This window comes from Monomorium pharaonis, chromosome 11, assembly GCF_013373865.1.
Source record: "Monomorium pharaonis isolate MP-MQ-018 chromosome 11, ASM1337386v2, whole genome shotgun sequence".
NCBI lineage: Eukaryota > Metazoa > Arthropoda > Insecta > Hymenoptera > Formicidae > Monomorium > Monomorium pharaonis.
Window position 1 is genome coordinate 2,439,128 of NC_050477.1, and position 26,283 is coordinate 2,465,410.

Sequence of the window (26,283 nt, forward strand, 5' to 3'; positions counted from 1 at the left end):
CTCCTGGCTCACTCCCGGCTCACTCCCGGCTCACTCCCGGCTCACTCCCGGCTCACTCCTCGCTCACTCCTCGCTCACTCACTCGCTCACTCCTGGCTCACTCCTGGCTTACTCCTGGCTCACTCCCGGCTCACTCCCGGCTCACTCCCGGCTCACTCCTCGCTCACTCCTCGCTCACTTCTCGCTCACTCACTCGCTCACTCCTGGCTCACTCCTGGCTCACTCCTGGCTCACTCCCGGCTCACTCCCGGCTCACTCCCGGCTCACTCCCGGCTCACTCCCGGCTCACTCCCGGCTCACTCCCGGCCCTCTCCTGGCTCACTCCCGGCTCACTCCTGGCTCACTTCTGGCTCACTCCCGGCTCACTCCCGGCTCACTCCTCGCTCACTCCTCGCTCACTCACTCGCTCACTCCTGGCTCACTCCTGGCTTACTCCTGGCTCACTCCCGGCTCACTCCCGGCTCACTCCCGGCTCACTCCCGGCTCACTCCTCGCTCACTCCTCGCTCACTCACTCGCTCACTCCTGGCTCACTCCTCGCTCACTCTTCGCTCACTCCTCTCTCACTCACTCGCTCACTTCTGGCTCACTCCTGGCTCACTCCTCGCTCACTCTTCGCTCACTCCTCTCTCACTCACTCGCTCACTTCTGGCTCACTCCTGGCTCACTCCTGGCTTACTCCTGGCTCACTCCTGGCTTACTCTTGATTCACTCCTGGCTTACTCCTGGCTCACTCTTCACTCACTCACTCACTCTTCGCCAAAAATCCTTCTTGCATATGTTTTTTTGACTAGAAGAAATTTCCAAAATTTGAACTAAATTGGATATTGGTCGTTTTCGGAAACCAAATATTTTGTACATATTTTATGTCCGAGTTTGTCAGATATAAAAAAAATTATGATAAACATTTATGAAAATATTTAAAATAAATATTTATACCATTATTATCAAAGAATATAAAAAATATTTTAAGTTTATATACCACTGGTTTAGACACCACAGACGCTTCGCGCGCGCTACTTAACCTTTTATTTTTTACCTTTTAAAAATAAATTACAACAATAAATGTATAGATAATATTTATACAAATTTGACAGCTGTCAAAATTCAATTGCAATGACAGCTACTCTTGCAACACGAAGTAAGCGCAGCGAGAGAACCAATCGGCATCGCGGAAAAGCGACAACAATGAACTTCGAGAAATGCGAGCAATCGACTTTACATGCCTTTTTTTTAGGTAGGAGGATATCTATATAATAATAATTTTATTTATAGGCATACATTATAGCTCTTGGTACAAAATATCTGTCAAATAATAAAGGACTATTCCTTTTTGCGATGAGAGTCGCAATTTGACAAAAATTAATAACAATTTTACAAAATTAACAATTATAAACAAATTATTATTTATTTTTATTAAAATAAATTGTTTTCATTAATTTCTATAGCAGCGCCAAGTTTTTTTTTCAATATAACATTTATCTTTATTATGCATTTTTTGATTCCTATATAATGTTGATATGTATTCATCCAAACGCTTAAAGCATAATAAGGTCTACTGCCGCCGAAACCAGTAGTTTGCTCGGTGGAATTTTGTCAGAAACAATCTTCCCTCATTCTAGGATATGATGCAAATACGTATCATACAGTATGGGAGAACACCAACTGTAACAAAAGAGACAATTCTGGTATCCACTGACCTAAGATTCTCAATAGGAATAACGAGCCCATCTTTGTCACAGCGATGAGAAAGGAGGTTTTAGATCTTACCATCTGCTCCAGACAGATGATAGAAGAGTTGATCGGCTAAAGAGTTTCTGACGAGTCCTCTTCGTCATAGACAGATTATCTTCAAGTTAAGGTTAAGGCTCAAACAAAAATAATAAGAGTAAGAAATCCAAGGAAGACTGAGACTTATTTCGTGGGGACTTGGCTGTTCAGGGAGTTTCTTAAGAGACACGGAACTTCACAGAAAATATAGCTGTGCATTAAACGCGCTTCGGCCGGGTTTGTTCGGGTGTTCTCGACTTTTCTACAGAAGAGGCTGGAACAAATTATTACGCCTAGCACCTAAAGACAGGCGAGTGTTTACTCTGAAAGTGGGCAGGGCAGGTTACAACTCCGCCAAGGACTTCCGTCCGATCAGCCTCAATATTCTTTTTTTCTCGAGATACTAGAATTGTTAATGGATGTCTATGTATGTGATGTGATTCTACTATAGCATCCATTACGTGTGAATCAGCATGCATATCGTACGGTATATTCCACTGATACAGCACTCTACTCTACTGTATCGTTTGTCGAGGAGCAATTAGAGAGGACGGGTTGCACGACCGTCACCTTCTTCGAAATAGAGAATGCGTTCAACAACACGCCGCCTGAAGTGGTGTGTGAGGAGGTTGCTACTCGTAGAGGCGTGCCGAAAAGATTTGTATATTGAATAAGAGGCATACTGTTCTATTCGCAAGACGGGGAGACGGGGAGAGATCAGGAGAGACCGGGAGAGACGGGGAGAGACCGGGAGAGACCGGGAAAAACGGGGAGAGACGGGGAGAGACCGGGAAAGACGGAGAGAAACGGGGAGAGATCGGGAGAGACGGGGAGAGACCGGGAGAGACCGGGAAAGACCGGGAGAGACGGGGAGAGACGGGGAGAGACGAGGAGAGACCGGGAGAGACGGGGAGAGACCGGGAGAGACGAGGAGAGACCGGGAGAGACGGGGAGAGACGGGAGAAACCGGGAGAGACAAAGAATGTTTCTATTGTGTTTAAATTAAGGTAATAAGAAAAATAAAGCTGTTATTTTATTGAAAAAAAGGAACTATTTAAAGCAGTCTTTTAAATGGATTTCTAAATTTATGGCGGCTTTTAGAAAAAAAAGTTAGAAGTACGTGAATAAATAAATATTAGATTTATTAAAGATAGATAAATGCTTATTCAAAAATAAAATAAAAAGAGCAACAGTAAAGCAAGGCTCTTGAAAGTTAAACAACGAAAGCAAAGAAAATTAAAAAAAAACGTAGCATAAGAATAGAGAGCCACAGCAACGCGTGGCAGGGCATAGCTAGTTACATAATAATTTTATTTTAATAAAATAAATTTGTATGTACACATTGTGAATTCTCTTAAATAACAAACTGGTTTTGCGTGTGTATGTGGATACATGTGAGTCTAATCTGTGAAAAATAAGGCAAATAAACTTTTTTAGCCAAAAGATATCGTGATTTCAGGATATAGTGTATCGATTTTAATCAAACTGGCAATAGAAAGCTCCCATCAATATTATAATAAAATTACAAATAGTTTTTATTATGATTTCAGTTTCTGAGATATTTTAACAAAAAATTAATTTGACAGCTAAATTCCAGATAAAGCTTACACTGAACAAATATTCTTCCATAGTATCAATGTATGACGTTTATTGACTAAAATTCATTGATACAATAAACTGTTTATTAATAGTATAAATATTATATTAAACCTCTTTAGTAACCATAACTAAATTTATTAATATAATAAATTATTCTTTGTTACAATAAATAAAACATCATAATAATAAAATAATTTATTAGACCGATTTTAATAAATTTTTTATTAGTAGAATGAATATTTTATTAGAATTTATGTACAGTTTTGGTTTAGTGTAATAGCGCTGTGATATTTGAGCAGTGAAGTTCGTGCCCCATGGCATGATTTTTTATAGAGTTACCATCATACTGTTATCGCGTTGTTTAAATTTTATTTTATAATTTTATACAATATAGCAATTATTTTTTTAAATAAGGAATCCAAAAGCGATTAAAATAACATTTAGAAATGTTGATAATGTTTCATATGTATTTTTTAATGTATGTACATTTATTACATAACTATTTTGAAATGATTATTTGATATATGATAATTTTTTTCTAATGGTTGTAGAAACATTTTAAACATATTGTCTCCAAATCATAATAAAATTTTCTTCATATTAATGTGGTACAACGGTAAATATGATATTTGAAAACGTATATGTTATGAATATCATTGTAATAATAATTCTATGATTCTTAGTAAGAATTAATATAATTATACATACAAAAATTTAATTCTAAAATTAGCATCTTGTAGCATTCATAATATGAAGTATTTAAATAAATATCATCTATATCTTACCAAGCATTCTCGCATAATTGCATTAATTTTTTAAGATGATAAATTACGTAACACTTCTCCACGTATAATAGAAAAAATAAAATTATAGTTGTCAAAACTCATAGCAAAAAATTCCGTTGTTATCCATTGCTAAAAATTTATTGCGAATATTTATTCAAGAACTATAAGGACTATTCAGTACGAGTTATGTATTGTACTCTCTGGTGAGAGTACTTGTACATTCGTAATTCAAACAGTAGAATGTTTCTCAAAGAGTCAGCTGTCAAACGCTGTTTGAGTCTATCATTAGTACCTATATTACACTCATACGAGACGTATACTTATTGCAAGTGTCTGATGCCTATGGAAACCCGCGTGATCGTTTTGCGATCGTGCATTTAGGTATGGGAGAAAAACAAGTGTGCGGAACAGTACCTAAAATATTAATTTATTCATAAGCGGCACTTGTCGCAAAAGAGATCTTTTGAGGGAGCCATCGCAATTCAGACGATATTGTTGCAACTTCTATGTGAAGTATGGATCACAGTAGAGATTATTATTACAGTATCAGTAAGTGGTATCTGATGGTAGTCGGTCAGTGGCCTTATCAGAAGGTGAAAGAGAGTTTATCTGCCTTGACTATTATACTCATTCTTGACGCAAGCGCGGTTGTTACACAGGTAATATTAACCTAATAACATTATATTAAGTAATAACATCAATCTTTATTTTATTATAAAGAAGAAAAATACAATCAATGAAATTTGTTAAAATTCCATATCAATCCGAATAATTTGTCTGTAATTAAAATTACAAATGTACGCAACCGTATTTTTTAGATAGGAAAATTTGTTATATGTACTAATGCGCAGTGTATTTATGAAACCTTACCTCCTCATATGCTGACTATAATGATTTTGGTGAAAATTTTCACATTTCAATTCAACAGCAGAAAGGTATGTTTAATTAATACAAATGGTATTGGTATTTTTATCGAAAGCCATTATACATAGATACGAATAGTTATGCAAAGTTTTAGATCTTGTTGACAAAATTGTTATATTTGTCGAGAATCTTACATCTGAAGTATCGAATATATCGATGATGTTTGTAGATTAAAGATCTCACTGATCGCTTATTCGTAGACTGGGATATGCTCCAAACTAAGGAAGAACACGACATTATGAGAAAGTATGCCCAAAACGGCAGGTGGTACGCGCTAATATACGGCTGTAAGTAATCACTTAATTTTAGCTGGGAACACAAATTCAACAAAACTTACGTTTTGATCATAGCTGAGTCATAGTACTAATATTTCTTGTGTAATTTTATATACTTTTTATATTCTTTTTAAGTTTATTATACTGCATTCCCAAATAAATTTCCGATGTTGAAATATAATTATACAATTATAATAAACAAGAATATTGGAATATTAAATGGATAATCAATTTAATAATAATAACGATGTTAACAAAATCTTTACAGTAGTTTGAGAAAAGAAAAAAAAGGGTAACAAATGGTTGTCTTTAATTTGTGTTTTTACATGTTTATTTCTTTACTAAACTTTATTTTCTTTTTTGCAACTAAAAAAATCAAGTTAAGATAATGCATTTTCTTTGCATTAAAAAATGTGTTATTTAAAATAAATAAAATATGAATATTCTTGGAACTCTAGTTAAAAAGAAGATTAATATCGTTTTTTCGATTTAAAAATTAATATCGTTTAACTGATGTCATATAAAAGTATTAATATGTATAGATATATATTAGAAGAATATTCATATTTTATTTATTTTATAGCATATATTTAAATGCAAAGCGTTATGAAATGAAAATGCGTTATCCTAACTTAAATTTTTATATACTGTACAGATATAAGTAAAAGAACTTTCATTTTTTCAAAAGAAGATCGTCAATTAATGCAAGCTAAAAATATTTGAAAATGTGTTGTTTTACTATAATAAAAAAAAATTAATCTGTCAAACATTCTACTTAACAATAAAAACAACATATATATAATAGATATTAATTAAAAAAGAAAAAGGGGAAAAGAAAGGTTTAGAAAAAAGTAGGGATATTTATAAAAATAAAATAATAAAATAAAATATGAAATAATTTAATATTCAGTATTGTATACTTTTAATTAAAAAATTGTATGTTTTAACATAGAAATCCAGCTTGAGAGAAAAATTTTGTATTTGTTGCAGCATATGTTTACATGTCTACCATTTCATTTACAACAACCTCTCTTGTGCCACGCATATTGGATGTTGTATTTCCGTTAAATACTTCCCGACCTATAATGTTAGCATATCCGGCATACTATTTCGTTGATGAAAATCAGTATTTCTACTACATTTTTCTCCATATGTTAATTACCAGCACCGTGTGTATGACAGGATTAATCGCACACGATAGTATGTTCTTTGTTTACGTCGAACACATCTGCGGTCTTTTTGCTATTGTCGGGTAATGATTATTTGTACTGAAAGTAAGAACACTTTTCTTCTCTTTTTCTACAACAGATTTTAAAAAGTTAATATTTTTAAAACTATATTAAAGAGCGTCTAAAGTTAATAAAATTTATAAAACTTTTAAAAAGCTTTTAATTTAGCTACTATATACACACACACACACACACACACACACACACACACACACACACACACACACACACACACACACACACACACACACACACACAATATATATATATATATTACACAAATAAAAAACTAATTTCAAATAAAAATTATGTTAAAATTAAATTAACTTAAATTAAATTTGAAGTTATTTTTAAGCTTTATATTTTAAATTAAAATGTTGCAATTTTTTAATCTTACATTATTTAAATAGAAAATAATTACAATATGGATCATTAAATAAATTTATTTTATTTGTAAACTACATTTATATATGTGAAATAAAAAAATATCGTTTTCAATATTAAAGTATAATTTTTCTTTTACATAAAAGACTAAATTTACTCAAACGAAATTAATGAGTTTAAAGTTTATTTTAAAGTATTTTAAAAATAACTATTTAAATTAAAGATTAACTTTTTTAAAATTAACTTTAATTCTGTTAAATTAAAAACTTAATAATGTTTAACTTTATTATTTAATTTTTTATTTTTTAACTACTTAAGATATGCATACATCTAATGTCAGCTCTTGTAATTTTGTACATTTGATTGGGATGAGTAAAAATTGCATTTGCAAAATGTTACTTAACAATGTTTTTTGTGAAAATTTACAGATTTAGATTTGAACATGTGTCACATGAACGTCATAGTATGAAAAAAAGTTTAATCTCTTGTCTGGATGACAAATATCACAAAAGTGTTGTGTTTTCAATTTACGCTCACCGAAAGGCTTTACAGTAAGTGTTAATAGTATTATGATGCATTTTTATATTATTAATCTCAATGCTAATAATAAATATTTTAATTGATGCATTTTAAGTGATGCATTTATTTAATTTTTATTTAAATATTTATTCGTTATTGGTATTCTTACTATAGGTTTGCCAAACTTCTTGAAGACACCTTTACAATATCGTTCGTTGTGCAACTTTTGGTAGTTACAATTGGTTTGAGCATTACCTTGGTACAAGTGAGTGACTTACGAATAGGCAAATATTAAAATTTTATAATGTAATAAACAACTAAACAGAATTTTATCCTTCTTATATTTAAGCTGTCAATAAATTTGCAAGATTTTGCAGAAGCAATGAGGTACTCAGTCTTTATTATTGCTCAATTATTTCACTTGTTCTGCTTAAGCTTCCAAGGACAAAAGTTGATAAATCACAGCCTCGAAATTTCCGACAAGATGTAAGAGACAGAGTTAGGTGTCCAATAGCATAAAAGCTATATATTTTTCTCCATAAAAATACTTACAAGAATTTAATATATTTTTTGCAACCAGTAGACTGAATCTTTTTTATCGTGTTTATTCTGTATGTATAAGTGTATTAATGATAGTATAATTATATAGATTTTGCGGCACGTGGTTTACTATACCCGCGAAGGAACAAAGACTGCTCCTGTTCGTAATGAGAAAAAGCATTGAAGCTAGTACTTTAACCGCTGGCAAAATATATGTGTTTTCTTTGGAAAGTTTTACAACGGTAATATGGAATATTACAGATGTTACTAAAATACGCAGACTAGAAAGACATATATGTATATATAAAAAACCTGTAACTGTTCTTATTTAGGTTGTACAAAGCTCAATGTCATACTTTACATTATTATCATCCTTTCAATCGTGATAAAAATCGGCGATTGTGACATCAGGTAGTAAAATATCCCTGAAGAATTCCACAGGAATATAATATTACAAATTATATACATCAAATGAAATAATATTTATATTTGTTACTGTTTAGCAATACAATTTTAAAAGTAATACACTTTCATATTTTTTATCGATAAGCAATTAATTTTTCCTTCATCTCTTCCTGAAATACTCACAATACACACAAAAGTTCTTTATACATATAGAAGGTACTCATTTTGTTGCACTATTTTGTTCTGATCGATACGTGCTCTTCGGAGGGAGCTTGAAAACTAGTCACTTATCCCGCTATGGAGTTTCGTTACTGTCGAAGAAACAAATATTAGTGTTAATGTAATCGCGTGTACTCGGAAAAAAAACTACTCTGTACGAAATTTAGTGCTATCATAAATGCAAATTCTACTTTCCAGCGTATTTGTGCACTAGTAATTTAAATTGTATTTCTCAAAGATATAAATTAATATTTTATCTTAAACAAAAAAAAAAACGTATATAGAATAAACACAGATTAAAAGAAAAAAATTCTAAATTTGAAACACTTGTAAAATAAAACGTAAAATAGTTTTAGAATAATATAATTATTAATTAAAAGATATTTTTATAGATTTTTGTTCTTGTTGCAGCATTTTTTACATGGGTGCCATTATAGTTACATCAACCGCTCTTGTATCACGCATCCTGGATGTAATATTTCCTCTGAATGTTTCTCGTCGTAATGCTACTATATTCAGCCTACTATTTCGTTGATGAAAATCAATATTTCTACTATTTTTTTTTCATATGTTAATTAGCTTCCTTGTAGGTATAACCGGAATAATCACTCATGATGGCGTGTTTTTTATTTACGTCAAACACATTTGCGGTCTTTTCACAGTTGTTGGGTAATAATTATTTTTACTCAAAGCAAGATCCTATATACCTAATTAGAAAAGAAATAAAATTCTCAATATTAAAGAGTAAATAAAATGTAATAATAGTTTTAGTACGTTCGCTTGTACGTTCGCTTCGACAAAGCTGAAATTAATTTGTAGAAATTTTTATAACAATGTTTTGCCTAAAAACTTGCAGATTTAGATATGGGCATGTAGCACATATTGTCAAACATAATTCTATGGAAAAAAATATGTTCAATTATTCGGATGCCGCATATCACAGAAATATTGTGATGGCGCTCATCGAAAGGCCTTCAGTGAGTTTGTAAGAATCGTATATATTTCTCTTGTTAATCTTGATACTACAACTTAACACTTGATACAAACTTGATACTATAACTAATCAGCAACTTATTTTTGATAAAATTGCATTGTTTTGATTTTTATTTATAAATTTAGTCATCTTACATTTTTAGCGCCTTATTACAGATTTACGCGATTTCTTGAGAATAATTTTACGATGTCACTTGCTGTGCAACTTATGATCGTTACGGTCGGTTTGAGCATTACTTTAGTACAAGTAAGTGACTTATGAATACAGAAATACAAGAATTTTGTAATAAGAAACTAAAACATAATTTTATATTTTCCGCGCGCAAGCTTTCGATACAGTTGCATGAGTTTGCGGAAGCAATGCAATATTCCATCTTTATTTTTGCTCAAATTTTTCACTGTTTTGCTTTAGCTTCCAAAGACAAAAAGTGAGTGAGTGAGTGAGTGAGTGAGATGTAAGAAATGATTAATTATTTATTATATATAAATTTAATTAGTGTAGAGGACATTTGCATTGAAATGTTTACAAAATTTGATTACTGTTTGAAATTAGTACTATTACTTATTATATCTATTTTATATGTTATACCTAATAGCAATTTTATAGATATCATGGTTCATGGTATACTATACCTGTGAGGCAACAAAAACTGCTCATATTTATGATGAGAAAGGTACGTGGGTAGTCCCAGAAGTACCCGACCTAACAAAGAGAACACAAAAAATTTAGGAAAAAATATCTTTATTTCTCAACATAGTCTCCTTTTAGCTCAATACACTTTTCCCAGCGATGTTCAATAGCTTCGATACCCTGTTTATAGTAAGAACTGTCTTCGCCTTCTTTAAAGCCGATTCTCCCCTTGCAGTCCAATGTTTTAACTGTTCTTTCGTCTCAGGTGTGAAGTTATGGACCCATGTTTTATCTATGGTTATAAATCGATGCAAAAACTCGGCTTTATTATTGTGAAACATCGCGAAACACTCGCGAAACATCCTCACGACGCTGTTTTTGTTCTACTGTGAGCAAACGCGGCACCCATCTTGCGCACAGCTTTCTCATCGTCAAATTTTCAGTCAATATGCGATGTATAGCGCTTTTTGAAATATCTACACTAGCTCACGCACTTTCAGTCGATGGTCATCCAATACCATTTTATGGATTTTCTTCATCATTTCTGGCGCGGTTACCTCATTTGGTCGAGCACTGCGATGTTCGTCTTGGCAGCTCGTACGGCCTCGTTTAAACTCTGCCACCCAATATTTTATTGTTGTAAACGAAGATGCAGACTTCCCCAGAGTAGAATCTCAGCTTTGATATTGATTGGACTGAGATCTTTCAAATGAATTGTATAACATGATGACCAATTTTTTCCATGTTTCCAAATTCACTGAGAGAGTTCACTATTGATGGCTGCCATACAAATACTAAATAACGTAGCATCTTCAAACTTCACACTTAAGCTTTATAAGGTTGGTACTTTCTATCACAGTAATTTTTTAAAATAACAACCGCCATTTATACGTCAAGTCGGGTACTTCTGGGACTACCCTCGTATCGAGGCTAGTGTCTTATCCCCGGCAAGCCTAATAAATATTTTTCTTAGAGAGTTTCACAATGGTAAAACAATTACATAACAAATGTCATAAAAATATGCAAGATGAAATGTAAAAGCTCAGTTTTCGTTTAGATCGAGGAGAGCTTCATGTCATTCTTTACATTGTTATCGTTCTTTGACGTGTCGTGATTAATAGGATCCAACGATTATGACAGTACGTAGTAAAATATTTCTGAAATGTTACACACAAGAATATAATATTAATATTAATAATACGCCGAATAAAATGATATTTATATTTGTTATCATGTGATAATACAAAAAATAATAAAATTTTATTTTGCTATTGTTATTACTAAGCGACTAAAGAGCTCTCTTCCTCTCCAAGACGTCGAACACTCACATTTACAGGGGGCTGTCTCTATCAATAGAGTATTCATTTTATTATACCATTTTACTCTGATCGTTCTCTGCAAAGGGAACGTGGAAAACGAGCCGTTTATCGGTGCTATGTTATAGTTAATGTCAAAGAATCAAATACCACTTGTTTCTGCAAATTCTACGTTATGATTGTTGATTGACGTAACACGCAACGAAGTTATTTCACGAAAATTAACCACGTATAGCGGTTTTATCGCAAGGGGACACATTATCGTAACTGGCGTCTTGCACCGAGGAGTGAGCGATCGTACGAAGGTTTGAATCGTCTCCGCAATACCGAAGACGTGGTATCATTTCCCTGGTGTGACGTTCTACAGTTAAAAAAAGGTAAGATACAGAATATGTCTAGTTCAGAAAATTTTCTAAGGAATTGCATCAATTTAAATATTTGCAATTAGAACTATTATTTATTATGTATATTTATATAATAATAATTTTATTTATAGTTATACATTGTAGCTTTTGGTACAAAATATCCGTGAAATAATAAAGGACTATTCTTATTTATGATGAGAGAAAGGATCGAAGAAGACAAATTTTTTGTTCTTTTATTTAAAAAGGTAATTCCTCGCGACTTTGCACATTTACGTTTATTTGGTGTCATGGTAAAAAATACGAGCAGTGTAAAAAAATAATGGTATTTTGTTTAAAAAAGCACATACACACATACACACATTTGGCTTAAGAAAAAGTACTTTCGTTTGATAAATATTACTAAAATGCAAAAAAATATGATAAAATATTTTATTGTTATTTATAGGTGTAAATGTTCGATGTCATACTTTACATTATTATTGTCCTTCAATGTGTCATCGATGTTCGACGATTAAGATGACAGTAAAATATTCATGAAGAAAACGTTTCACAAAATTATAATATTATTAATCATATATCAAACAAAATATAAATTATATATCAAACGAAAAATATATATACAATATATTTACTATAATTTAATAAGGCAAAATCAATTAAGTTTTATTACTAATCAAAGAACTAAAAAAACTATCCCTTATACTCTTTTTCAAAAAGAGCGATGCATATGAAGAAACTATCGTCATTTACTTTATTTTTCATTTGTCATAGATTTGCGAAACTTCTCGAGTATACATACATTTACTATATGTATATCTTTTGCTGTATAAATATTGATAATTATCATCGGTTTGCATTTCGACAATTAAGACACGTGTTATGAAATTATTTAAAGTAAATTCCGATTGAAATTATTCAAGTATTTCCTTTCCATTGTATTTTCTAGAAAACACGAAATACAGAGAAAATAATGAAAAAGAGAACCATTCCTGCTAATTATTTTTGCCAAAGGTTGAAGTATAAATATTGTACATCAGAGACGCTTGTCATGTAGTAATATTAAGCAACACAACGCAATGATACATATGGCAGACATGATAGCACTTATCTTATAGCTAAGTACATAGATGTAACGTTATTCAGGAACTTTTATTTTCTTAAAATATATATGTTCACCGACAAATATATATGTTTCACGTAGAAGAAAATCATCTTGGCCGTCGTTCATATTCATTTTTTACTACATGACACGCGAAATTATTACTTCAAAGGTTATTATTTTTCCCCGACATATTATTTTTCGGTCTTCCATTATCTCTGCTAAAATATTAATTTCTCTCTCATAATACAAAGGAGACAAGAAATTTAGTCTACTTCGTGTAGTCGATGGCGAAACACCGTTTTAAAAATTATGGAATCTGAAAATAATTATTACAATCTTTATTACGGTCATATAGAGAAGTTTTTATCACTTATCGGTCAATGGCCTTATCAAACAAAAAAGACAAGACTGTTTCGACTGTTCATATTAACTATAGTAGCTATATCGCTGCTTATTCCACAGGTTCTAAACAAATTTATTATAACATTTTCATCACGTTCTTGCAAGTTCTAAAATTAATAGTCAATAATGTCTATAAAATTCTTTAATCAAAATACGATGTGTATGTATGTGTGTGTGTATGTATGCAAAAAACGTAATCTGCATCTGTTATGCTTAATAATATACAATTCGAAAAAATGTAGGAGAGAATCCCACTTATAATTCTGCGAAAAAACATAAAATAAAAATAAATATAAAAGTACATTGCATGTAAAATTATAAATATAATTATATCTTAATATCTGAAAACTGGACGCGCACAAATTATAGATTTGTCCAAAGAAAGATTTAATAACGATATTTCCAGATAGCCGGAGCTGTGCAATGTGACGGAGATACTGCATGTCTTAGTTTTATCATACTGCTATTTCCATTAATGCCTTTAATTATTATGAGCGTATACACGTGCCAGTATGCCAATGACAAAGTACACCAACATAGAAATTTATATTATACACTGATTATTTGAATTATTTTTTACGCAGTTTTTTTTACGATTTCGGTAGATTGTCTGATAAGATTTATCATTTCTTTTGCTGGTATATATTTTTAGATAAAACAACTCCTTAAATACCTGAATAGCGATTGGGAAATCCCGAAAGGTGACAAAGAACTCAGTATTATGAAAACGTATGCCGCGAATGGAAAACGAATTTTTTATGTGTATTCCGGTAAGGATAAATCAATATTATTTTTATATAAACATACAACTATTAATGGCTATTTTGTTACAGGTATGATTTACTTAGCTGTTATGTTTTGTTTTTTAATTGTACCCCTTATACCCAAAGCATTAGACATCGTGTTACCTCTTAACGAATCCCGACCCGCAAGTCTGCCTTACGAGGCCAATTACTTCGTGGATAGCGATAAATATTATTACTTTATTATTCTCCATATATTTGTATGCCTGGAGATACTTGCAACACTAGTAATCGCGAAAGACAACATAGTGCTGGGTTGCATCCAGCATGTTTGCAGCATCTTCACTGTGGCTGGGTAAGAGAAAAAGTTGCATTTCTCTTGCATTTCTTCTTATCACAACTAATTGGATAAACAAAATTCACAGACATCGTTTTGATGTTGTATCACGCTACAGTGATAACAACTCGACGAATAGTTTACATGCAATCAACATGTACAATAAAAAAATTGCGCTTTCCGTGTATGCACACCAGCAAGCTTTACGGTGAGTATGCAATATCGCGCTAGAATATATACGGATGACTCATTTTAAACAATACGGGGCAATTTTCTCATAAACTAAACGAAATATCAAAAATGTTTTAGACAAAAGCTGTATGTGTTTAAAATGATCACCCCGTATATTCAAAGAAGAAAAAAACAAGATGTTGTAAACATACATCACATAATTTGTTTACTGCAGATTTGTGGATCTTCTTGAAGACACCTTTTGCTATCCTTCCCTTATACATATGTTTATAATTGTCGTGGCACTAACCTTTACACTGATGATGGTATGTGTCTATTTTTATTGCAATTTAACTTGCGCTTTTCGCACATTTCGTGTTACATTATTACTCGCGTTTAGATAAAGAATATCAGGAAACAGAAATTTAGATATCATATTTACCATTTTCAAGTTAGCAGTAAAGTTTGATGATCAGATAATTGACGTGCCGAGGAAGACAATAGTACTCCTTTGTTTACTGTCGCAAATATTCTACTATTGTATGCAAGGCCAGAGATTGATAGATCACAGCGAGGAAGCACGTGAAAAGATGTAAGATTATAACGATTTTAATCGTTACAAAATCAAAATCTCGATGATCATAGACACAAAATTATTGCAGATATAACTCTTCTTGGTATAACATACCACCAAAATCTCAAAAAATGCTTTTGTTCGTGATGCTGACAAATATGGAACCGAATACTATCACCGCCGGCAAGATTTTTACGTTTTCCCTGGAGACCTTCGCTAGGGTAAAAGATTATTAAGGGACGATTCACCAACTCCGGTTACCTTAACCGATCGGTTATTCCATTGGAATTTATCGCCAATCGCAATTTATTAATTTTGCTTAACGACAAATACGATTGGTCAATTTTAATGAAATAACCGATTAAGGTAACTGGAGTTGGTGAAATCGGCCCTTACAAATGTTATGTACTTCCTTAAAATCCCCTTTTAACAGTGCTTTTATCTTAAAGGTTGTACAGTCATCGGTATCATACTATACCGTACTTGCGTCTATGATGTAATTCAAGTAGTTTTTTAACAACCACGAGTTTTGTACAACCACGATTATGTTGTAGTAATAAAGATTTAGCAATGAAAATAATATTTACATTAAATTATTAATCATTAACAAATTATACATTTTAAATGTTTCTGTTAAATTTAATCCAAATAAAATTACCTTTTTATTTTAAAAAGGCCAAGAGGACAAGTGTGCATGTGCTCCTCTTAAAAAATTACATAAATTCAAGGTAATGATCTAATTCAACCTAAGTGATATGTATCAAGTAATATGAATTTTAAATAAAAAGAACAAAAATGGATCTTCTCTACAATATTAATAACACAAAGAAAATGCATCAATATGGGCGCGATAAAAAATAAATTTATACAAACTAAAAGATTTATTATTTACTTTCTAATATTATAATTTTATATTCAATAATATGGTCCTTTATATGTAAAGTGTTTTAAGCGTTTCGATTAACATATTAACATTATATAGAAACTAGAAACCAAAAAATGCATAAGTAAAGATAAATGTTTTATTGAAAAAAACTTGGTGGTGCTATGGAAAATAATAAAAATTAATAAAAATTTTACAAAATTAATACTTATAAACAAATTATTTATTTGTATTAAAAAAAATTGTTTTTATTAGTTTCTAGCAGCGCCAAGTTATTATTATTTTTTTTCAATAAAACATTTATCCTTATTATGCATTTGTTGATTCCTATATAATGTAAATATGTTTGGATTAATACATGTAATGAAAAAAACCGCTAGGTCAGCACTGGAGTATGTCAGGGCATTGATCTTAATGGGAGCTCTGGGGTTTACTGGGGATACGTCGCACCAGTAGCAGCTACGGGGGTGTTGTTCGGCATTGAATTATTTGATGAAGTGGTTGTTGCAGCGACGGCGGCGACTGGCCGCTTGAGGTGTGAATTGAGGTATGCCGTGCACACGAAACTTCCCGAACGAATATTTCCCGGCTCCATCTTTGCTTGGATCAGGGTAGAAGAACGGTGACTCGCGCCTTCGAGTGAAAGTCACCGAGTAAGCTTTTCCGGACGTGCGGAGTGGAGCGGCACTAAGGGGCCTGTTCATCGAGATAGGAACGTCTAGTTTACAGATACTCCGGAATGTGCACGGGTTCCAGTGCCGGCCTTTATTGTCAACGTGATTGGATAGTTGCTTGCCTATCGACGGCGCCACGCACTAATTGGCGGGACTTGTAGAGTAATCTCAACATTTTTTTCAGTCAATTTTAACAGATAAATGCTGTCACTGATAATAAGAAACATATTTATTATATAAAATTAAAAATACGTGCACGTTGTGTTATTTTAACACTTTTTTTCAGTTATTTTAATAATTTAACACTTTATTTGAATTAACACAACAGCACTATGTTAAAGTAACAAGCAAATATGTTAAATTTTAACATAAAAGTTTTAACTGGGTATTTTTTAACAAGCAAACACAAATTTTTTTACTGTGTAAATATCATGGCTCATGGTATACTATACCTGTGAGGCAACAAAGACTGCTCATATTCGTGATGAGAAAAGATACCGAGACTAGTGTCTTATACGCCGCCAAACTAATACATATTTTCCTTAGAGTTTCACAATGGTAAAACAATTAACATAACAAATGCCATAAAAATATGCAAGATGAAATGTAAAGCTTAGTTTTCGTTTAGATCGTGGAGAGCTTAATGTCGTTCTTTACATTGCTATCGTCCTTTGACGTGTCGTGATCAATACGATCCAACGATTACGACAGTATGTAAAAAAATATTTCTGAAATGTTACACACAAGAGTATATAATATTAATATTAATAATACGCCGAATAAAATGATATTTATATTTGTTAACCTGTAATGATACAAAAAATAACATTTTATTTTGCTATCGATATTACTAAGCGACTAAAGAGCTCTTTCCCTCCCGATGATGTCGAGCACTCACATTTACAGAGGGCTGTCTATCAACAGAGTATTTATTTTATTCTGATCGTTCTCTGCGAAGGGAACGTGGAAAACGAACCGTTCATCGGTGCTACGTTATAGTTAATGTCAAAGAATCAAATATCACCTGTTCCTGCAAATTCTACGTCCCGGTTGTTGATTGACGTGACACGCAACGAAGTTATATCGCGAGAATTAACTATGTATAGCGGTTTTATCGCAATGGGACACATCATCTTAATTGGCGTCTCGCGTCGAGGAGTGAGCGATCGGTCGTACGAAGGTTTCAAATTAGTCGTCTCCGCGATACCGAGAAGACGTGGTATCATTTCTTTAAAAATTATGGAGGCCCGGAGACATTATTATGATATTGTCTATAAAATATCGTCGCTCACCGGTACGTGGCCGTATATGAAACCGAGAGCGAGGATATTTCGCGTTGCTCTACTGACCATAACCATGCTGACTATATTCGTTCCGCAAGTAAATTAACGTATTGCTCGAAAGAAGAATCTGTCGCAAGTATGATAAACGCAATGCTTTCAGATAGCGTATCAATTTATGTGCAAGACAAACATACAATGCATGTGCGAGGCGATGACATCGTACCTGCTAACATTTGTGGCTTTATTAAAGGTGTACACGTTTCAATTAAATATTCGTACGGTATGTTTCGCAATATATATTGTACAATTAAATACTCTGAGATGTTTAATTTAAAAAATTCTAATTTGAAAAAGTATTTCAAATTTTAAAAAAGACATTCGTATTTAAAAAAGAAAGGGAAAATGATATTAACCCTCTGTACTCACCATTTGACACGAATGATTTAGCTCATTCTTTCCCTTTGAAAAACTGTAATTAATTATAATATATTCATATATAATATACAAATTTTTTAAATAAACAATCATACACATATTTTCTAGAGATGTTAAAGGAAAGAGCCATTGAAGATTTTTTTTATACTTGTAAAAGTAATTAAATTAAGAGGTCTTGAAAAACAACATGTGTACAGAGGGTTAATTGATGCTTTGTCAGATTAAAGGCCTTACTCAACACTTATTCGTCGACTGGGAGGGACTAGAAAAGACAACTAAAGAATACGAGATCATGAAGCTCTACGCAGAGAACAGCAGACGATTTTGTCTGATATATGTAGGTGAGAACTGATGAGAGGGATACTTTGAATTGATTCTACATCTTATATGTTTCGTATCTCACAAATCGTTTTGTACGTTGTAGTATATTGCATAACAGCGGTATTTACGTTCATGTCAATGTCTCTTTTACCATTCGCATTCGACGTTGTGTGGCCCCTAAATGAATCCCGTCCCGTACTAGCCCCCTATCCGGGATACTATTTCGTGGATATTCAGGAATACTTTTTTAAAATCTTCTGGCACTCGCTCATCGCTTGGGAAATTATTATGGCCGGAATAGTCGCCCACGATTGTATGTTTGTAACTTACGTCGAGCATGTTTGCAGTATGTTTGCTATGGTGGGGTAAGGAAACTTGTGAACTTTAAAAAATATATAATTTTTCCATCAAGTTCTCTCTCTCGCTTTCTTTGTACGTATGAAAAATAAAATTAAAGTTAAAGAAGAATTTAAAAATTGTCTTCATACAAAGACAGAAATATAATACGAGTTTCTTTAATTTCATCGATTGATCAATCGATGGTTAACAAAAATTCGTCTATACTAAAATTCTCGGCGATTTTGTTGGCATTTAGTTTTCAATTTTATTTAACATATCTTAATTTAATATTAACATATCTTTGGAATGTGTCACCAAAATCGGAAGAGATGTTTTAAACTATTTACAGATTTCATTTCAAAAATTTATTCTGTAATCACGATAAAGCAATAAAGGTGACAGACGATTCTAACAATACTTATTGCAAAAAAATCGGATTCTTTGTACATGCACATCAGGAAGCTTTAAGGTGAGTGTGTAACTTTACATATAAAATAGAATATGACGCATTTCTTATTTGAAGAAAAAACAATTTTTAAAAGTGCTTCTTTTGCTTTATTTTATTTTTCATTTGCCAGGTTTGCGGAAGTTCTCGAGGATACTTTTACTGTACCTTTCGCCATACAAATGTTGATAGTGACTTTAGGAATAAGCATCACCTTGTTGCAAGTATGTATTTAATTATAATTGTCTTTCGTATTTCAACTTATTGAAAGAATATGTTTCTTCTTTTTAATGTCAAAGATTACGCAGCAAGACGGCGACATCTTAGAATCAATCAGATATGGGCTGTATATCTTTGGACAACTGATTCATTTATTCTTTCTCAGTTTCGAAGGACAGAAACTAATAGATCACAGCCTTCAGATGAGCGACAAAATGTAAGGTTCGATAGTTACTAAAAAAAAAAAGAAAATATCGAGTGTCTTAATATCTTTACAACTCGTTTGAATTTTAACAGATACGGTAGCTCGTGGTACGAGGTGTCCAGGAGATCACAGAAGCTAATCATGCTAGTGATGATGAAGAGTGTACGACCGGCTTGCTTGAGCGCCGGCAAGATCTATATTTTCTCCCTGGAGAGCTTCACTACGGTAACGCGCGCAGAATTATGTGTGTTATATCTGCTTGTTGATGGAACTCCTTCAACGAAACGTGACGCTCTTATTTTGAAGGTTCTGCAGACTTCGATGTCGTACTTCACGGTGCTCGCATCTGTTCAGTAGCCTGAGTTGTTTGTGCATCCGACGATATTACGCGATAACACTCATTAAGAGCATTACCATGTGTCTTTAATTCTCATATTACAACTGTACAACTTTTTTGTTAACCACTCTGTTATTTCCCATTAAAGTTACACACTCTGAGTTGTACATCTTATTACATATCTTGAAATTATATGAATAATGTATATAATAAAAGAGAAGACTGCACTGATTTTTCGATGTAAATCTTTTCGGCGCTGCAAGTTAATTCCATAAATTTCCAGAATTATTTGTTTGTGGGCATATAACTTGAAATAATTTCGAGTATTAATTGCGGAATATAGTTTCGTTCCACTCTAATAAAGTTTTTACATATAAAAATAATTAAAAAAGAACAGTATATCAATCAAGCGTGTCAAGTATCACCGCAAAAAGTAAAGTATGCACGTCGACGATATATTTGCTCTCTCGTAGCAATTTTTCATCGAAGTACAGGCAGATACATATGACATTGTAGCATTTATTGTATCGCAATTATATACACAGACACACCTTGTTTGTCTTACGAGAATTCTCATTTTCTTGGACATCCTAATCGAATGTGCCGCACGAGTTACGTGGACTATAATCCATATTTCCAGAGCGACAAATTTTAGAAAAAAACTTTTCTTAACAATAGAAAAATATTTAAAAAATTAGGAAACATTGAAAAAAATGTTATACTCTAAAGTTGAACTCGATATAAATGGAAAGATATTATAAACGTGATGTGAAAAAGCATAAAACTCAATTTTTGGAGCGCCGGCAAGATTTATATCACCTTTTTTCAGAGCAACCGTAGTTATTGTTATAGAAGTTTTACGGTGGAAGTAATACTTATCTTAAAGTTATTAACCGTGAACGTATTACAGTGTTAAAATGTTGTTAAATATAATTTTGAATCTCATTGTTTTACTGATAAAGTTATAAGTTATGAAGAAGAATGAAAGATGAAGAGACAAGTAAGAAACCGTGATATTAATTTCAAGTGCTGAAACACGTTCATTTTTTTGTTCAATTTTAAAGGTGAATTATTACGCAAAGTAACAGATTTTTAGTAATGGACTAGGTTTTTATTTGCATCTAGAGTATATAATACATAGTAACGTTGTTAGCGCGAGTTGTGAAAACAATATAAATTCAAATCGTCGTTAACTGATGAAATTCGATTTAATGTCAAGCAAAAATCACGCGTTATCGGTATTGACGAGCATGTCACATCGTCCAAAACGGTCATTCTACACTTGTCAGTAAGGTCTCGATACTATCGTTACAAAAATCGTCAAAGTTAAGATCGAATAAAAAGAAGTAAGTCTTAAATATCTTAAACATTTAATTTGATAACTTATTCACCTATATTAATAAAATCTTTCTCACGTGTGAGCCGAAAGTATCGCGAAAGAATTACTAACTTTCCCCAGATATTTTGTAGTAATTAAAAAGAAAGTTCACGTTGTGCAGCGTCAACGTGTACTCGATATACCACATCGTTTGGATATTCTGTTAAAATTTTGAAGCTGTCGAGCCTTTCTTTACGCATGAAAAACAAGAGGAAAGGCTGAGTTACATAAATCCTGGCTTTTATTTCGATGGCTCGTAATGTCGAACTTGAGACCGTAAGTCTTACGATCTAACGGGATATGTACGTGGATATATGTGCACGTGTATGCACAGGCTCGCGTTGTACGCAAGAATAAATGTCTGTCGCGTTTTCATCACACATCAAGCGGTGCGTTTAGCTGCCTTTGAATTTTGTTATTCGTAATAGTAAAATTGATAAAATAATATTGACTTCTCAAAACCATCGTTTACTTTCGAACAAGAAGAAAAATTTGCATCAAGCTTCCACTGCTCAAATGTACGCTGAAAACACGAAGCAATAAAGAGAGACAGCTCTCCTTCTTAGCTTCTTTCAAAGATAAAAATGGCATATATCGCCTTTCGAATCTACCGGATATACTTCGGCGCCTGCATAATGCCCTTGTCACATGATCTCTCTTTCGTTTCTTTACAATTATTGTAGTAGTATTGTCTGTTTTATCGTCGACTGCGTTTGTCCTCTGTTACACTAACGCTTAAGCGATCGCGCGATCGTGATAAAGTTAACGTTAGAAAAGATCGTGACGAACTGGCTTGAATACGTTATTTTCACGTTGCAATTGTATGAATGTATATAACTGTCAATATAGTATATATATATATATGCACACATTTCCGTGTACATTACGTCCGACACTTGCTAATTATTTGTGATGTACGTGTAATTAGTATTTTTATATATATAGTATTTTCGCGCGTGGTATACAGTATACGATATATTCGCATGTATAGATTTATGTATATAGATATATCTCTACTATCTATATTTATATATATATATATATTGTATATTTATATATAACTCTGGGTACAAATAATGCTTACAAAAATATTAATTTGGGAAGGCAAACTTTCAATTATAAGTCCGTTAGTCTCGAAATACTCACGAATGCAACAATAACAGTGGCCGATTTTATCTACAATACCGAAATCATAGGGAAACCGCCGTCCGTGTCTCTCTCTAACTCAACACAAGCCTCCGCGTGCTCCCTTCCTCGGAGAACAGCTGCCCTAAAATCTCAAACTATAATCGTTATCTCTTAGATATCTCAAAACTCATCTCCCCCCTTCGATGTTTAGTATTCTCGCCCCCCTTGTTCTTCTTTTTCTTTCTTTCTTTTGACACCTTCAAGGTAGCAGCTGTCAGGCGGACAGCAGTAACAATAAGTTACTAATTGTTATCGTACACTACTTACAAACTTTACTTACAAACTCGCATATCCTAGCGTACTATTTTAAATCTTTTGGTAAATTCGACGTCAAAAAGAGCTCCGGAATGATCAGTCATTACTATCTTCGATATTTTTGACTATGATTACGCGGATATCAAATCGTAACAAAGAATGATTGAGATGACATTAGACAAATGTCTAATACCAGTAATAAGTCATATACCAGTAGACAGTATATACCGATGAGAAATCGATATCTTGAATGTTGACGGTTTATCGATATGTCGATAGTAATTCTGATCGCACGAGAGCTCCATTAATCCACGCCGCAAACACTGACAGTGTCTATTACTTATCCTAACTGCGTTATCGATTAATATCGTCGTTAGACCCAAAAAGGAAGACTCTTGTAACGTTTTCTTACTTCCTGTTGTAAACACTTAACCCTCTCGCCTCTCAAGTTGTTCGTCACTCGGAACGCGATAAGAATAAAAACCGTCTGCACGAAATGCTTTTAATCACGTTCGCCGAACTCGGCGAAAGTACTTTCGTGCGACGCGGGCAGTTGCGTGAATTTAATTAAAAGTCGTATTCGTTGTATTAGTTACATTTCACGAGTTACGTGCGTTACATACAATTACATATTATGCAACGTGTCGAACAAGATCGGCAAATATTTTATCTAAAGATTCAAAATATAATAGATAGAAAATTAGATGAAGAGATTCGTCAAAGTTAGTATCTTGAAAAATAAAAATTTACATATTATATATCAATAAGATTTGCGAGAATAATTAAAACTCAATTATTAAATTATAAAAAATCAATTGCTAAAATTAAAAAAATTTTTTGTACACCAAAACTGCAAACGTGCCTCTGCACAATAAAGAAATAAATAATCATAAAATCAATTATAATCACAATCACCTATAGATAATGCATCATAGACTCTGCAGATATTTTGTTATATGCAGATTCGTTTTTCAATTTTATAATTAAAAAAAGAAGCCGATAAAATCATTGGAATTTATCAAAATTTGACTGCAGTTACCTTCACGATCGTACTTTCAGAGACAATCGGGTTAAGGTTAAAAACTTCGGTGTCTATCCTAACGATTTCGCCTAGTGCCTTTGGTGAAAGCTATCCTGGGCCCTGATGCATCGCGAGGACGCGTCCATGTTCTGGACTTTCGGCCTTCCTCACAATCTTTCCACGTAGTTGCCCGGGAAGGTGCCGAAGTAGCCGGTCCTTTGACTGGAGCCGACGTACCACCCGTCGTCACACTTCTCCATCACGTACACCGTATCGCCCTCCTTCAACTCCAGCTCGTCGTCGTTCTGCGGTTTGTAGTTGTACAACGCCCGGTATCTGACGAAATGCAAGCACTTATAAACCTCTTTTTATTGTCACGACAGAATGAGCGACACGCAAACGAGAAGATAGCGATAAATCTATTAAGAAGCTCCAAAAATATCGCGTAAATTATCGCTGGATTTTCAGTTCAGGCTTGTACATTCAATGTATGCTGATTAAAGAGAAGGAAAAAAAACATGATCCTAAAATATCCATTATTTGTAATATCCTGATTACAAATCGTTGCATAATGATCGTGTACAATGTAATTTTTTTAATCATCACAGGTTTTTAATGATCGCGACCGGTTTGGGTGTTACAGATATTATGAGAATATATGTTATTTAATATAATAAACACGCGACCGTTATTATCGGTGATTCCCGCGAGATGACAAGTCACATAGAATTAATGGCGGCATGTAAAATATAAATGTAAGATCACTCACGGGATCGGTTCCGAGTGCGTGTCGATATGCAGGGTCTCGCTGAGTTGCGACACATGTAGCTTGCTCCCTCCCATACGTGGCTGAAAAGCATACGAGAAGAGTGGGCTTCAGAACGCTTTCGCTTTATTAGAAACTGTTTCTCTCGATGAAAACGCGGCCGTTATCGTTGAACAGCGTAATGAAACGTTACGGGGAAGATTCAATCAGGACGGAGAGCCACGGAGAGTAATTATAATGTGACACGAGATTGCGCGATAGTTACCAGTGAATTATAATGGGGCTGGGTTGTGTTAATATTGACCGGGATGGACGGCACGTAATGATGGGGTCCCATACTCAATTTCCCTCCGGACGAGCCGTTCGCTAAGAGACTGTGCGCCGCCGGAGACGCGACCGGTTTGTTCTGAATCGGTGTCTCTGAAATAGAAGCGGGACCATCGTCAATAAATTTCGTCGATTCGACGAGGAAGTCTGACTTCGAGCGATGCCTTCAACATCCTTTTAGATTTTCCTCTAATCCAGTTTCCCTGATCGGATTACCTGATCGATGTCCGGGTTCGGTGAGGACCTCAACGTAGGATATCGGAAAGATCCCCTTTCTGTTTCCTATGCGCCCTTCGTACCAATTTTCGTCAACCCTCCGCGTCAGGACCACCAATTCGCCTGCGGAAGCAAATATCGCGAGGAGATAATTACGAATTTCTTTCGTCGTCTCAAAGTTTTAAAAAATTCTACTCACCTTTCACCAAAGACAACTCTAGATTGGTCTGAGCGACAAAGTTGAACTTGGCCCGTGCCTGCCCCTCGTGAGCCTTTTTCGGTGTCGTACGCATCGTGCCGTCGTACGGCAGGATCTAAATAAAATATTAGAAAGATTGACTTAAAAAGCGCACTTGTCGGCGAGGATCTAACTTTCACTATTTCATCCCCGAGGCTTTTAAAATCTATACTCAAACTCGTGCGGTTTATACCTCGACGTAATTGGAGGGGAACAGGCCGATCATCGCGTTGTATTCCCCCTCGTACCAATTCTTGTCCACCTGTCGCCGAACGAATATGAGATCGCCGCGCCGGAAAGTCAATTCCCGGGACGACTGGCCGACGAAATTGTAGAGCGCTCTCGCCACCAGACGCGGCTCCGGTGTTTGATCTTGGGATCGACTTCGCTGGCTCAAATCGTCCACGAAATCGTCGTAGCGATTCAGGGGTATGGGCGACTTCTGCGATGGTCTGAAATTGTTGGAGTGTT

At 33.8% G+C, this 26,283-nt stretch overlaps 3 protein-coding genes across 26 annotated transcripts in view; 2 read left to right on the forward strand and 1 right to left on the reverse strand.

Moving 5' to 3' along the window:
• Positions 1-3,847: 3,847 nt before the first annotated feature.
• LOC105831142 (odorant receptor 13a) lies at positions 3,848-8,884 on the forward strand. Of its 3 annotated transcripts, XM_012671087.3 has the most exons (9): positions 3,848-4,812; positions 4,972-5,088; positions 5,247-5,364; positions 6,343-6,604; positions 7,394-7,516; positions 7,659-7,749; positions 7,834-7,970; positions 8,134-8,266; positions 8,357-8,882. In XM_012671087.3, exons 1-9 carry the CDS (start codon positions 4,669-4,671, stop codon positions 8,408-8,410), a joined length of 1,179 nt encoding a protein of 392 aa, XP_012526541.2. In that variant the 5' UTR covers positions 3,848-4,668; the 3' UTR covers positions 8,411-8,882. The 3 variants fall into 3 exon arrangements, with proteins under 3 accessions (XP_012526541.2, XP_036149616.1, XP_036149617.1); XM_036293723.1 differs by having other exon boundaries at positions 8,134-8,884; XM_036293724.1 differs by lacking the exon at positions 8,357-8,882 and having other exon boundaries at positions 7,834-7,982; positions 8,134-8,203.
• Positions 8,885-9,046: 162 nt separating this feature from the next.
• Positions 9,047-23,206, forward strand: LOC105831128. The gene is made up of 16 exons (XM_036293830.1): positions 9,047-11,965; positions 12,085-14,555; positions 14,626-14,745; positions 14,944-15,034; positions 15,161-15,300; positions 15,371-15,503; positions 16,546-16,776; positions 17,839-18,219; positions 18,283-18,402; positions 18,778-18,898; positions 18,982-19,243; positions 19,567-19,686; positions 19,796-19,886; positions 19,962-20,098; positions 20,179-20,311; positions 20,393-23,206. Exons 2-16 carry the CDS (start codon positions 14,179-14,181, stop codon positions 20,441-20,443), a joined length of 2,508 nt encoding a protein of 835 aa, XP_036149723.1. The 5' UTR covers positions 9,047-11,965; positions 12,085-14,178; the 3' UTR covers positions 20,444-23,206.
• The window catches only part of LOC105831139 (sorbin and SH3 domain-containing protein 1), a 79,470-nt gene continuing 74,699 nt past the window's right edge, over positions 21,513-26,283 (reverse strand). For all 22 annotated transcript variants that reach the window (XM_012671064.3, XM_012671061.3, XM_012671060.3 and 19 more), the window contains 6 exons: positions 26,006-26,264; positions 25,774-25,888; positions 25,575-25,697; positions 25,297-25,451; positions 25,035-25,114; positions 21,513-24,601 (listed from right to left, as the gene is read on the reverse strand). In XM_012671064.3, coding sequence (XP_012526518.2) covers positions 24,433-24,601; positions 25,035-25,114; positions 25,297-25,451; positions 25,575-25,697; positions 25,774-25,888; positions 26,006-26,264 — 901 coding nt within the window. In that variant the 3' untranslated portion in view covers positions 21,513-24,432. The remainder of the gene's footprint in view (positions 24,602-25,034; positions 25,115-25,296; positions 25,452-25,574; positions 25,698-25,773; positions 25,889-26,005; positions 26,265-26,283) is intronic.